This window comes from Lissotriton helveticus, chromosome 6 (assembly GCF_964261635.1).
Source record: "Lissotriton helveticus chromosome 6, aLisHel1.1, whole genome shotgun sequence".
NCBI classification, from domain to species: domain Eukaryota; kingdom Metazoa; phylum Chordata; class Amphibia; order Caudata; family Salamandridae; genus Lissotriton; species Lissotriton helveticus.
Genome location: NC_136067.1, coordinates 1806056881 through 1806071991, shown reverse-complemented (window position 1 = coordinate 1806071991; position 15111 = coordinate 1806056881). Strand labels below are relative to the sequence as shown.

General features: G+C 45.0%; 1 protein-coding gene across 4 annotated transcripts in view; it reads left to right on the top strand.

Moving 5' to 3' along the window:
- MTA3 (metastasis associated 1 family member 3) overlaps positions 1-15111 on the top strand; it is a 771323-nt gene that overhangs the window by 559000 nt on the left and 197212 nt on the right. For all 4 annotated transcript variants that reach the window (XM_078649696.1, XM_078649694.1, XM_078649692.1 and 1 more), the window contains exon 17: positions 3208-3239. In XM_078649696.1, coding sequence (XP_078505822.1) covers positions 3208-3239 — 32 coding nt within the window. The remainder of the gene's footprint in view (positions 1-3207; positions 3240-15111) is intronic.

The following is a 15111-nucleotide window of genomic DNA, read 5'->3' as shown; positions in this document are numbered from 1 at the left end:
CAGGCCATGACTCATTGCAGGTAGTACAAGCAAAAACCACACCATAAATTCATGGCAGGCATCGACTATAATGACATTTTAAATGTGATTTCGCTCAAATGTCCAATCTCTATTCACTGCAACAGAACATGAGCAATGGGCGTGAAGGGGGGTGTAACAGCAAGATAAGTAAACGTTAGTGTAGGATAGGTATACCCCTCATTCCTTCGGCGGCCACTATCCGTGCCCAGGCGTATCTTTGCTTTGAGACGGGCCGCAGAGTCTATTTTGACGACATTAACATTCTTCAAAAGTTTACCCATTATTCCCTTCTTTATTCTCCCGATTTCTCTGTTCTCTTCCTTTCAGCCCAGGAAAAAAAAGAAACCCCCAGCAAGCAGCGGGGAAGACAAACTGTTTTCCAAATGCCCAATAGAGTTGCAAAAGATAGCTACACAGCAGCTGATCGCCCGCCTCCAGCTCACCTCCTGCTTGCCTCTATCTTCGTCTCACCCCCACCACCTCCACATCGTCAACTGGTGGCGTCTTGCTCCAGGATGCGGCAGTCCGATAAGCTCAGGGATAGACAAGCTGCCAATTTAGACCGCACACAAAATGTCCCATAGAGTCAGTTGCGCGGCCTCCAAAAAATTGCCTTGCCTTTCGAAAACATCATGGCTGTGCCGGGCCGCCGCGCTGCCCGCGACGACCCGGAAGCGGTTGGGAAGCCGGCCAATGCCAGCGCGGCCCCAACCGGAAGTCCCGCCCCATCAGCCGAGAGATAGAGAGAGCTGCCCGAGGAGCCACGAAGGCTCCGCATTGAGTCCCGGTCCCGAGATGGGGGACCGGGTGAAGAGCGGCCGGGCGCATGGGGAAGGCGGGGCTATCATGTGGTGAGAGAGCCCCGCAAAGCGCTACCACCACCCGGGAGAAGGAGCCGCCGCCGTGCACCGCCAAAACAGGTAAGTTGAGTGAGAGGAGGGGTGAGTGGGGGTGGGGTGTACGCGTGTGTGTGTGTCTGTTTGAGTGTGTTTGTGCGTGCGTCTGTCTGTCTGTGTGCGCGTGTGTATGTTTAAGGGGGGGTGCGTGTGTGTATATGCAGTGTGTGGATGCCTTTGTTTGTGCGCATGCATGAGTGACGACGTGCGCGCTCACGAGGTAGAATCTCCGGCAGGAGACGCTCGTGACAGTCTGCTGTCCACATTCCCCGGAATCCCTGGAAAGTGGCGACATAAGTAGTCTCCCTAGACAGCAAAAAGCTTCGCTTTTTGCTTTCGTCTAGGCGAGACCTAAAGACATATTACCTGTAGAACCAAGTCGTGCAAGGAGTATGTCTAGAAAAAACACGTTTACCTGTCCTCAGCAAAGAGCCTCCTTTCACGAAAATACCAACACCCTTCGAGATATACATTAACAGATGCCCTGGAGAAGCCACAAGTTACCGGTCTTCATACTGAACAAGTGTAGTGCAGAGCTCTGTACTTGCCCACAGAGCCCACACCAACGCAGCATTTGCATTTTTTCATTCGTTGTGAAGCAACGTTTCCCATGGGCTGACTATCAAGGCTCAGTAGAGTGCTGTGAAATGCTTTAGTGGGAAATATTTGATTTGTCACATTATCTTCTCTTGGAATAAAAAGCCCCTTCTTTGGGTCAGACAAGTTAAAACAATCGCTTCCATAACACCCCTCCAACTTGCACGGTCTTAACTATCAGCTCACCTACAAAACAACCAAAGGGGCAGCTCTGAGCCGCACACGTTCAGTTGCAGTAAAAGTCAGTGGGGGAGCTTGGGACTGAAGCCTCGTGAAAGCTCGTCTCGTTTTGACGCGAGGTTCCAATTAGACCTCTAGCTGAGCCCGAGCCAGGCACGTGTCTGTTTTTCAGTGGCCCGCCCACATCTACATCTGAGTGAAAGTGAATCGACAAGGTTGTAGCATCTCCACTTGAAAGAGTGAAGAGTAAAGTTCTACTATAAAGAGTTCTAACGTCTAGAGGCCTTTGGGTGCTTTATAAATATACAAACTCTAAAATCTGTGTGCAAAGTGCATACCTCAGCTGTCAATCACGTTTCGATCACCTGAGTAGAGAGCAAGTTGTAGGAATACGAGTAACTTGCAGGTTATACAAGCTATTCACAGCAGCAGAGATCAGAAGGTTAGAGCACCTGCTGCAGTTCTGCATGTAGCCTACTGGTCACAGATTTGAAATCAGGTACACCACAGTAAGCTCCTCTGTCCGCTTGCAGGTTTCAAAACACATAAATAAAAGGCATTGTTATTTACAATGCCAAAAGCTCGGACTCTCACAAATGCAAGACATATTGCATTGCAAATGCTTGTTTATACAATGCGTTTATAGTCGTGATAGATTGTACTTTCGGACCCACGTTTTCAGGTCAAGCCTGGGCAGCGCATGCACTGCTCTGGGAGGCATGATGTATTCAGGTATGGACCTGAAGCTCCGCCCACTCTCCCCATCTTTTCAATCGGCTCCTGCTACTGTCCTTTCTAAATTGTTGCTTCCGATTCGTTAATCGGCTTGTTTATCCCGCCTTAGTAACGCCTTGTCTGCATTTGTAACCTCATACAAGGATTGGACTTTTCACTTGTGTTGCTACACAGTCTGTTTTAGCTACAGTCTTGGAGCACTATTTCCTTTAATGTCTTTAATCTAGCTGCTTTTGCAGGCATAACAGGCTCTCCCTAACACCCCCTGTTTTCATGACAGCACGGCGCCCGGTCACGGATGCTGCGTTTTATCTTTTAAAAATGCTCCCTGCACAGCGAAGCACTTCTGCACGCACTATGCTGCTTAAGAAAAGCTTTTTATTTTTAAGAGTGCCCCATACCGCGCTTTTACTTTAATGTCGGCTGCTCCTTTCTTCAGACGAGCCGCGTCTTAAAGAAAGGTGCGGGCCGGCATTGAAGTGAAAGCGCCGCATGGGGCGCTTTTACAAAAAAACATTTGTTTGTCAACTTGACAAACAAATGTTTTCTTTGTATGAAAGCGCATATTCTTATTACTATTGTGGCAAAAATTCCAATTGTTATTGGTAATACTTTACTTCATCCTAATTCTCCAAATACAAATAAAGTGGCTAGAGTGAAATGATTACAGTATTGCTTATGAATTGAAAGTCTGTTGCATTTGCTAGATGTATCATAGTCTCTTTAAATCCAGGGCCCCCTTATATAATAAACCAAAAATTTATCTTGTTTTTTTCAGAACGCTCAAGTTACCAACAAGGAACAATAATGGTAAGTTTTCGCTCATTTAATAATATTTTAGACTCAAAAAGTAGCCATGATATTGAGTTGAACTTTCAAGAAGGATATCTGGTATTTGCAGCATTTATTAATGAAACATCCACTTTATGACAGCTTCGCAGAAACAAAAGTTGTTGTTGTTACATGTCAGGTGTACCTTTGCTAGCACCCTTCCAGATGGAGTGTCCTACAATAATGCCGTAGCTACATTATAAATACTCCAGCTTGATGTAATTTGCAAATCGCTTCTATTGGGTGTCCCTAGTGTGTCTGTTCACCGTCTCATTAATACAATTAAAGAAAAAGACCTATGATATGAATTTGTTTTAGTGTAGCTCAAAGTTATGATTTGACTAGTCTTTTGATGAAGTTCTTTTAGGTCTTGGTTATGAACCACTTTAGCTATCAGGTGACATTTCCCATCAATATACACTACACACAGCACCCTACAGCATAAGACATACAACATACACCCTGACAGGCCTACAGATAAGGAAAATGTTTTTTTGGACAACCTTTTCAGCCATTGGCTACTGTGGTCTAGATGGCATTGGCGATTGGGCTGACCATCTGCATTTGGTAATTTGAACATTTGAGAAGTAGTACCTCTTCTTCTGCTTACACCAGTGGTTTCCAAACTTTTTTGACCGCCGTCACCCTTGACCCATTGGCCATTGCCTGTGGCTCCCCACTGTAACTATTTTGGAGGATGGGGAGGATGTAAGCCCGGCCTCAGGAGAACTTGTAATTTTCTCCCTGAAAATAATTGGGATGAAGCTGATAAAGGTAATATAACCATATACGCATGATGTTTCTTATTACTAAGGCAGCGCCTCCATTAAAATATTCCTAGTTACACTTCTTTGCCCATGCCTTTTTTAGAGTACTCTCTCTCAAACTTTTTTATCCCATTCAACATTTTTATCCCACTCACAGTTTCATATAGCAGCCCTATGCATGTAGGCCTCATTGCCAAAGTGTTTCGGCGCTTTCTACCCATGTCATACGTGCCAACACACCTGTCTCAGCAGGGTGACCCATGATTTTTTAAATCACCTACAGCCTTATTTTTGCTTTCTACTTCCTAAAATTGCCTTCATATCAATGCATGACCAAATAAATTCCCCGTTTGTTTTTTATTGTGCCCCAAAGTTACCAAATAATTAATGTGACATTGTCATATGGCTCCTACGTATCCAGTAGGACTGTGTATTTAGAACAACAAAACTTCATAATACAGAGACTAAGTCTTATATAATCAGTAAATGTTGGTTTGTTTGGCGAGATCTCAGTACTGCATCTAAACTCCTGAACCCACAGAGTTGTAGATGTTGTCAGTTACCTAGAACATTACTCTCTGATTCCCAAGGAAATTGTGGAAACAGATGTACCTTTTGTTTATCACTCTTGCATGCCCAAAGTGTCAAAGAAAAGATTCAATATTGCATTGTCAGATGTTTATTGTAAAGCTCTAATCTTTGTAAATATCCATGAAGTGTGATAATGAAAGAAATTAGACACATCATTGTATAAGCACCCCAATGCTATAGAGAGCATGTTAGGAGTACCCATCTGCAATATATATTGAAATGACCCAACCCTATATCTTGGTAGTATATGACAGGTAGCCGGCCTTAGTGCATTGGCAAAGAGCAGGAAACAAAGAGCTTCCACTTAATCCTATACAATTCACACCGGTTATGCTATTCATTTACCACTTGGAAGTATGGTGTTTGTTCGGGCTCTCACTGTGTTTGGCAAAGAGCAGGAAACAATGAGCTTCCACTGTGATGTTTCTATTTTTATTATAAATCAGTTAGAACCCGAGACCAAATCTCTGCAGTTAGAAGGGCTCTGTGTGAAAAATATAAAGCACACCAGAGGAACCAGACTGTGTTCAAACGATAAAAAACACACCAAGCACATTACAAAAATTTAAGTGGCATATGGAATGGGGAAGTTATCCACAAACACACGCACCTGCCTAACTGGAAACGTAAAATATACGCATCAAAACACAAAATCCAGCCCAGACAAATGCGTTTTTAAAGATACAATGAAAATTCTGCTCTTCTGTTATAGTATCTACTATAAAATATTTTGCTTTTATGCCTTTTAAATTCAATTCACCACTAACAACACAAACTTAATCTTTTGACTCCTCTGCTTACTTTGCTAATGCAGTCTGTTCAGCTAAAAAGCTTTAATCAGTATTGTTGAATCTCAGTATTTTGCTGGCCAATGGATTTTCTTGCTCAGACAGCCTGGGCTATACACACAAAATTGTCCAAATACTACCAAACACTTCCCCTGTCAAAAATCCAGACCTACTGTATATGCAGATGCTTGTTTTTCTTGTGAGAGAGTGGAGTGGTATAACAAGTAGCAAAGTCCCAGTTCCCTAAATCCCACTTTGAGAAATGTCATCATAATATGTTGCTATAAACTCACTCCACATCACAATTAGGTGTTTGTAATCTGGTAATAGGTGGACCAATGTACTCGGAGATGCAGCACATTCCTAATTAATAATAATCTACAAAGAATAGTTCTTCGAATAGCTATCACTGGTATTGGGGTTCTCACCCTTATTTTTGAGAATTCAGGTTTATTCACAATCATAGCTCAGCATGACACAAATGGGAGATGGCTACTCACTAGACTAATGGGGTTGATGAGCTATATGTTATGAATATATACGCCCCAATACCGATGATCCTAACTTTTGGCATACAATTAACAAACAAAATATCATATATCGAGCGAGGATCCGAAACAATTGTAGGAGGGGATTTCAACCTTCTTTAGATCCTATTCTGGATAGTCACTCAGCGTTCAAATTCAGATCTTCCAGAGCGCAAAAACAATTGTTGAACCTTTGTTCTTCACATCATCTACCTCGAGATTACATAACCCGAATGGTAGTGACTCACATTCTTTTTCTCCCCTCATTCAAACTTTTCTGGCATTGATCATCTTCTTGTCGACATCTCTGTTCTAAAAAGCATGTTGGATTTATTATTCATTGAATAGTTATCTCTGATCATGCTGCAATCTCGTTGGTTGTCCCTTCTTAGCCTTGCAGATAAAGCAGGAAGCGGTAATCAAACTTGGTGCCTAAATACTGAGATACTAGAGTACGAAGCTTAGATAAAGGATCTCAACATTGAGATTGACCGTTTCATCAGAAAAAGCGAACACTCGGTTAACTCACCGATAATACTATTGGATGCGTTTAAATGTGCTATGAGAGGTCAAGTAATTTAAAAAAATGTTTAAGAAAAATTATGAAGTTAGGAGAACCCTCCAATCTCTTGGGGGTGAAATTAAAAGGAAAGAAGATTTATACAGACTTTCCAATAACAAGTTTCTTCTGCAAGACACAAAACAGTAGAAGTAGTCCTTCAACTCCATGGTCAGTAAGAGAGCCTACCTTGGTGTCTACACCCAAAAATCTCATCAATTGCTATTACGTAATAGATCCGGTAAACTTTAAGCCTCCACGTTCAAAGTGAGTACCAATAACACACATGTTACTCATATCACGGACAAGGAGGGCTCACAAAAATTCCATAACCAGGAGATTCTCGAAGTTTTTAGAGAACTCTATGTAAAATTGTACTCCCCACAAAAGTCTTGTGTTAAATCGATATCTCAAGAGTTCTTCAATTCTCTCCCTATGTCCACAGTGCCCTAAAAAGACAGATTGCAGTTGGATAAACCAAATTAAACCGAGGAGATTGTTTAAGGGATTAAGGCTATTCGTTCAGGGAAAGCACCCAGCTCGAATGGCCATCCCATCAACTTTTATAAGACTTTCACTCCCTCAATCATCAAGTACCTTAAAAACATGTATGATCATTACGCTCTGTCGGGCAAGGTTTCAGGAATGACCGCTGAGGCTATCATAGTGATCAGACCCAAGGAGGATAAGGATCATTCGGATCCAAAAAACCTCAGCCCGATTTCTTTACTGAATATGGAAAGAAAAATATTTTTGAAAATCCTAGCCAATAGACTGGAAAGTCACAATCCCATACTTATCCATAACTCCCAAACAGGTTTTGTCAAGGTTCGGCTTGCAAGCAATAACATGTGTACTTTATGCCACATTCCAGAGAAAGCTCGACACTTTTCATTGCTTACTGCGGCGATTGTCCTTGACATGGAAAATGCATTTGGCAAGGTGTCTTGGACTTTTCTACACACGGTTTTCAAATTCCACAACCTCGGGATCTGTTCATCAACATGGCCATGGCGCTCTATGCAAACCCCAAAGCTAACATTAGGATTAATGGCGCAATCTCTCCTTACTTCTACCTATCAATCAATCAATCAATCAATCAATCAAGAAATTTATATAGCGCGCTACTCACCCGGAGGGTCTCAAGGCGCTTGGGGGAGGGAGGGTCTGCTACTGCTCGAACAGCCAGGTCTTGAGTTGCTTCCTGAAGGAGAGGTGGTCTTGGGTCTGACGGAGGTGGATGGGGAGGGATTTCCATGTCTTGGCTGCCAGGTAGGAGAAGGATCTTCCTCCCATGGTGGCTCTTCGGATGCGTGGAACGTCGGCGAGGGCGTGGCTGGTCGAACGAAGCTGGCGGGTGGGAGTGTAGAAGGTCATGAGGAAAAGTCAGCCCATAACACACCTGATGCCCAGGCTGCTGGCGCAGGACGCCTCTTAGTTCCCATCTTGAACAATTACCAAATAAAGAGACGGGCGCTGGAAGCAGGAAGACAAGAATAGAGTTTTATTTCTCATGAGGAGAGCCTGTCATTTTGGACACTCGCATAGTGTCTTCAGGAGGTGCTCTAACAAGTTCTGTGAGGCTTCGTCTTTTATACACATGTTTATGATGCACAAACATTCCTTATTACAATAAAGACGCTTTGAAGTGGGAAAAGGCATGCTTGGAATCCCAGCTTCAGGCCTATTCCCATACCAGTCGCTCAGATGTCATCCTCCCCTCCTGAATGTAACAAGAGATTGTGACCTCTCAGCTGGACATTCCTACAGGGCACGAGGGCAGGAGGGGATGATCAGGTCAAAGGTTGGTCAGGTGATAAGGTCGGACACTTCGGTTGGTGTATCACGGTTTTGTTATGCTGGGCAGGGAAAAGGGGGATGTACATCCACGAGGCTTGGTCTTAGGACTTGGGCCCGGGTCGAGAGGTCAAGTGCAGCCGGGGGGGTGGGGGGGGTTGTCAGCTGATGGGAAGGGTGTTCCTGGGAGGAAATGGGGGTGTGTGGGTCAAGCAGGAGTGCTACTTCTAGAGCAGGGTCACGCAGAGGGAGAGGGTCTTGTGGCCGTTGCATGAGCAGTGCGCGCGGGGAGGGGTGTCGGGGGTTTAGCAAACGGTCAGAGAGGCCATGGTGCCTAAAATAGCTGTCGTGTACATATGTGCATGGGTCTTATGCTGGCGGGATAACACAGTCAGTGTTTTGTAATTATTCGTTCTGCTTACAACAAGGGGTACAGTGAACACAAATGAACGCCGCTTATGTACACATACATTGCCATTTTCAACAGTCGCCGCTTTTTTTACATAAGCAAGTTCAATTCTATATAGTCGATACGATAGGCAGAATGCAATACATGTTAATTTACATTTGTTGGGTTCTTCATACAAGTCTAGAGATCGATATTATACTTTAGTCGGGGTTAATCAAGAAAAACGTTCAGACACATTATAGAATCATGTTCTGACTTTCTCTCCGCTGACATCAAAATACAGTAGAAAGAGCTCTGATACCTTCGGGTCTTGTCAGTGCTATAAGAGACCTTTGGAAAACTAAATGCATGAGTGATCGATGAAACATTTTAGAAAGCAATACAAAATGGCTGAGGGAGGAGTTCAAGTTGATACAAGCAATTTGGTCAAGGGGGTGAGTAGAAAGTTCAGGAAGGGGGGTTTTCGTCACAATGTCTTTTTTAACAGAGTCCGTCTTCTTTTGTTGGCGCTGTTGAGCACCGGCGGTGGAGCTATAGGTCCAGCTCGGATTCATCCTTACACGTTGCAGGGTGCGATCAGTCCTCTGCTGTTAGATCACAGTCCTGTTTCTTAACTGATTTTCTTAGGGGTGCCTCATGCTGGGCACCTGCGTGTCTTTCTTTTTCCGTGGCAAAACCTCATTCTATAGTCAAAAGTTATGCGAAAAGTGTGATGTTGTTGAATAATCAAGGGAAGAGAGGGCGGAGTGGGATCAGATCTTTGATCACATCAAGGGACCAAAAGGAGCAAAAGATGACGAGCAGGCAGGCCCATCAGTCGGGCTCAAAAAGGGACGGGGACTTCAGGCACGAGTGGGTCAGCAAATCGAGGGCTTCAAGGCGGCCCTTTATTCCTTCATCTGCCGAGTTTGAGAGTGGTGCCTCGTCCCGCGTCTCGTTGCTCGGTGGCTCCACCTTTGGTCGCGGTCACACGTGCTTCATGATCTGTGGCCAGGCTGTGCGTCACGTCCAGCTCCTCTCCTCCGGTGATTGTATCTTTGAATGGGTAAAAAATAAGTTTTAGAAAAACTGGCAGGAGAAGACATTTATACATCTCATTTCCGTCCCCAATCCTATGTAGGTGGGAGATAAGTTCATCGGTCACAGTCAGAAGTCATCACTTATGGAGTAAGTAGGAGGGCATTACCATTGAATTCATAAACCTGTTTGGCGTTCATTCGTGACGTATGTGGAGAGAAATTGGACCTTTATACACAGTGTATTATATCAAACTCAAAATCGAGTCCTTATGTAGAGACTCGCCCTTTTTCTTTTTTAACCCAAGTACCGACAATCTTACATTTCCCTTTGGGGTCGGCTAACTCTTGCAAGCAGGGGCATTATCGTCATGAAGAAGGGGGAGGGGGCAGATGTTAAACATGCTTTTCTTGGGGAGCGACCGTTAATCAAGGTAATCAATTACGCTTCAAGGGTAGCTGACACGAAGCTGGGGGTTAATCGGGGGAAACGGGGGCGCTTTGGACATCCGCACTTAAGTGCAGAGGGGTGAAGTGATCGGTGCATTGGGAATTGCATTTCTAGCGAACTGGAAAACAGAAGGCCATTGACGTTATAGTCCCCCTATAAAAGGCCAGATTAGGGGACATCCGTCGTCTTACCTGTCCTTTCCTTCATTACCAACTCGGGTTCTATCGTTTTGCAGAAAGGAGAGGTAGTAATATGGCAAGTCACAATCGTTTTTAGTTCCTGTCAATTTTGCCGAACACCTTTGTGTTCGAGGAGACCCAATTAAGTTTTGTGCCGGGGGGCACAACGTCACCATACAAGGAAAGAGGGAACAGGGGGCTTTTGGGGGGGGTGGGGGGGGGGGCGAGAGAGAGAGAGAGAGAGAAAAAAAAAAAATAATGGGTCATTCAGTGCGCGCACAACACAGAACAACAGGGGTTAAGTAATACGGAAACACAGGCAGAGGGATGACGTAGCTCCATACATCACGTACACACATACCCAGGTGAGGGAGACAGTACATGTATTATATACAAAAATCCAAGACAAGACATATAACCGTTATTGGCCATAATGATCTCTTCCTGTATGCTGCGCATCCTTAGCATCCTACGCTCTTTTTACCCTTTTCTTTCCTTTTATTGTCGGCTGCCTTTACTGGTCTTTGTGGTTGTACACACTTACGCCTTTGGCAACCAGTCAAGAACTAACCTGGTCGGGCTAATGTGTTTCCAGGCTGAGGCAACAGTGGGTGTCAGTTGGGGGAACAATAGGGCAGCTTTGAGTTTCCGGTCCATGAGGGTGCGGAAAGGATGTAGTAATTTCCAAACACTGACAACATTCCTAGTCCTCCAAGCGGAGGGTACTAGAGTAAACCTCACGTCAGAATATTCTTTAAACCTTTCCCTATTTAGTTAAGTGTAGAGTGCTTAATCATGAGTGCACATTATTTTTGGTTGTATTATTCGAGGTGCGTAATCACCATTTTCTTTTTCGTATTTTTAATCGATGTTCCAAAGTGACTTGCAGAAAGAGGGAAAAAGAAGGGGGCGGGGGCAGCATTTAAAAACACATCAGCGCGCATAAACTCGAAAAGGCTTTTACTTACTACATACTCGGTCTATCTCCACGGAACGCAGTTCTTGCCAACTCGGCATTTAAGCCCAGATGAACCTTTTAGTGTGGGAAAGATGATTATCGGAAGCCGGTGGATAGCATAGGTCACCCAAGTGTGGTATTACGGACCGTATGTAGGGAGGCCAGGTGGCACTCCTTCGGGGCGACTTAGGGACATTTTAGCACAATTTTCCTGATACAGGTAGCATATAAAGTATAGACTGAATTCCAGGGTCTTTTAGCGGTTGCTTTAGGCTGTACAAAAATGTGCAAAGTACATACAACAAAAACCTGGACCATTCATATTTGCAATATTTCTGCGTACTATACTTTTTAACCCTTAACTAATCGGGCTGAGCCATTTCACCTGTAATTCAGTTATATCAGAAACAGTGGTCAGTTATTCGAAACATACCAATTTACACGTGACAACTACGTACGTTTTTCTCCAAAAATCTTTAATAAAAAATGTCGGTGCATAAATATGGGCCTACAACCCTGTGGGCCGGCCAAAACTGTACATGTGGGGGTACTTATCAGTGCAAAACCTAATGGAGTCGGTGGTCATTGAAAAAAGTGCGACAAGTGCAATAAAATCATATCGAAACTTCAGTGTGAGCGAGTATCATAAGTGTTGAAATTCGAACTTTCAATAGTCATGATGCGCCAAACTTAACAACAATTCATTGTCCGAATGTTCAACCAGCACCCATCTCACTTCAATTCATTGTCCAAACACATAATCAGTACCCATCCCATATCAATTCATTGTGTTTAAAAACTGTATACATATTTCATGACATCAAGGCTGAGCAATCGGGGTACAACAAGGAGTTTAAAGTTTCATTTGTACCAGCGCCATTTTGGGTGCGGCCAGGCAGATCCAGGCATAGTCAAAACCTCCACCAACTCGTGGTTGGCCCAGAACCTCTTTCGGCAGTCCAAAAAGTTCAGTTAAAGGGCAACAGAAAGGGATCGGCAGTATGAACCATCAGTCAAAAGGGGGGAGGGAAGCAACATTTTTCTACCGGGTCATACTGCGTTTTCACCGGAACTGATCTGAACTGTAGTCTGCAGGATTTTAGTCATTCAAATTGAGGCTGGCGTCAGCATGGGAGCGCCGACGTCCCGCGGCTACATTTTCATCGTTCCGCGGGCAGTTATGGCAGTCATTCCCCATCGGGGGTATCTGCGGGGGTCGGCGACTCCCGCGGCTCCTATAGAATCTTCAAGGTCGAGGAGAACTTTTATGATGGTGGAGTCAACAAGCAACCGGGCCATTCCTTCATGCTGGGCCCGCTCTTGCAAGGTCGACCGCCATTTTGGAGTTCAGCAGCTACCGGCAATCGCGGGGTCAAATGAGCAGACGGGCTCCAACCTGTCGGGCGAGGCGTCGCAGCATCGCCACAGTGGACGAACCCTTTGCCGGGTGCGAGGAGCGTCGCTGCACCGTAAGAGTGGACAAACCCTTTGCCGGGTGCGAGGAGCGTTGGGGGTGCAGCTGGGGAGCCTTCACCTGGGGAGGTGGGAGAGGCTCGTTCGCGCCGCCTCTCCCTCCCGGTGCACCCCACGGCGTCTTGCTTGACATTTGTTATGGCCGGACCAGGCGATGAGGACGAGGGGGGGGGGGTCGGAGGCATGTGCAAGACATCCCCCCCCCAGTGTTGTCGCAGCCATTATTGAAGAAGTGGGGACGCCTGGCACGTTTCGGGCCGGGCCCACAGCAGATGGCGGCCGGACGCTTCTTCGCCCTGGCCCCAGGAACGGGTCCCTTGGTTCATCTGGGGGACAGGCCTTGGCGTGTGGCGCCGCCTTCGGGCTATTCGCGTAGTGGTCCTTCCACCCCACCGCCCCTGACGGATTTTGTAGACTTAAAAACGCCCAAAAACTACTAGAAAGTAGCCCAAAGTAGCCCAACATTGCTACTTTGGGGAAGGAAGGGCTGGAACGGCGTCAGGCAGACGGCGAAATGCATTGTGGGTTTCGTTTGTCGTTGCAGCAGTTTGTCATGTAAATAGTTGCTTAAATGTTTTGTTTTTTTTTGTTAAAAAATAAAACGTGTTCACCTGTTACTTCGCTAGAGTGTTATATATTTTTCTTTTATTCGCCTAAGTTTTGTCGTTAATTGGGCGGGGTGGGTGGTGGAGCCAAGCTGTCTCGAAGTCATAGCGTTAAGTTCGGCTTTCCTCACCAGTTTCATATTTCCTGAGGGGTTGTTCCCTATGTTTCCATTTCAGCGAGGTTGAAAAGAGATCTCATCAGCGGCCTACTGATTTCACTCTATTCCTTTTCTTTTCCCTAACGATTTTTTTATATATATTTTTCTCTTTTATTTGCTAGCACGATACAGCGGCTAATCCGCATTTTTATATTTGTCCTTTTGTATTAGGGGTACCCTCCTGGCCGAGCCAGATGACCTACCTCCAATAAATGGTCCGGGTGGAACTGGTTTACCAATCAGTGGGGAGTAGATAGGCATGACAGATTACAACGGGGGACAAAGGTCCGCATTACCTACCCTTCCTTACTTGCAAAGACTAGACAGAACATTTCTATTCCACGTTATTTGCAAACAGAGAATGCCTCAAAAGAACTATTCCTTGAACAATAAATGTTCAGACAATCAATCAATCAGTGGGGAGAAAAACAGGCATGACGGATTACAACGGGGACAAAAGTCTACATTACCTATCCTTCACTATCTGCAAAGGGAGGCAGAATATTCCTATTCTTCCCCGTTTGTAGACAGGGAATATCTCAAAGAGCAATAATCGTTAAAAACCGATAACAAACAATCAATGGGGAGAAAGATAGGCATGACGGATTACAACGGGGACAAAAGTCTGCATTACCTACCCTTCACTATCTGCAAAGGGAGACAGAATATTCCTATTTTTCCCCGTTTGTAGACAGCGAATGTCTCAAAGAGCAACAGAGCAACCAATCAATCAGTGGGGAGAAAAATAGGCATGACGGATTACAACAGGGGACAAAAGTCTGCATTACCTATCCTTCACTATTTGCAAAGAGAGAGGAACGTTCCTATTCGTCGCTGTTTGCAAACAGAGAATGTCTCCAAGAGAACCAATACTTCAAGTAGCAACCGAGGCTAAATGAACCAATCAATGAACAATACCAGTATTTTAAATACTGATTTCAAAACAATCAATCAATCAGATGGATAAAGCCATCCTACCAATCGGACGTAAAGACGTCCTACTTAACCTTACCCGGACCGGACCATGTGGGCAATTCTTCGCCTTCCTTTCTCCAGCGCCCCATCGTTCTCTTTCTCCATGTTTTTACCGCAGCATTCCTGTGGGATTCCAGTCAGGACAGTAGGTCACTCGAGAGAGGTCCGTTCAGAATCGGTGAAGTTTATTCAATCGGCAGCCGGACGAGGGCCCTCTCAAGGCAGGTATACTCCAATCGTTTAGATGTTCACCCCATCGTCTGGACCTCTCTTACCGGACCTTATGTCGCTGATGGACCCCGCGTTGGGGCGCCAATTGAGGAAAAGTCAGCCCATAACACACCTGATGCCCAGGCTGCTGGCGCAGGACGCCTCTTAGTTCCCATCTTGAACAATTACCAAATAAAGAGACGGGCGCTGGAAGCAGGAAGACAAGAATAGAGTTTTATTTCTCATGAGGAGAGCCTGTCATTTCGGACACTCGCATAGTGTCTTCAGGAGGTGCTCTAACAAGTTCTCTGAGGCTTCGTCTTTTATACACATGTTTATGATGCACAAAACATTCCTTATTACAATAAAGACGCTTTGAAGTGTGAAA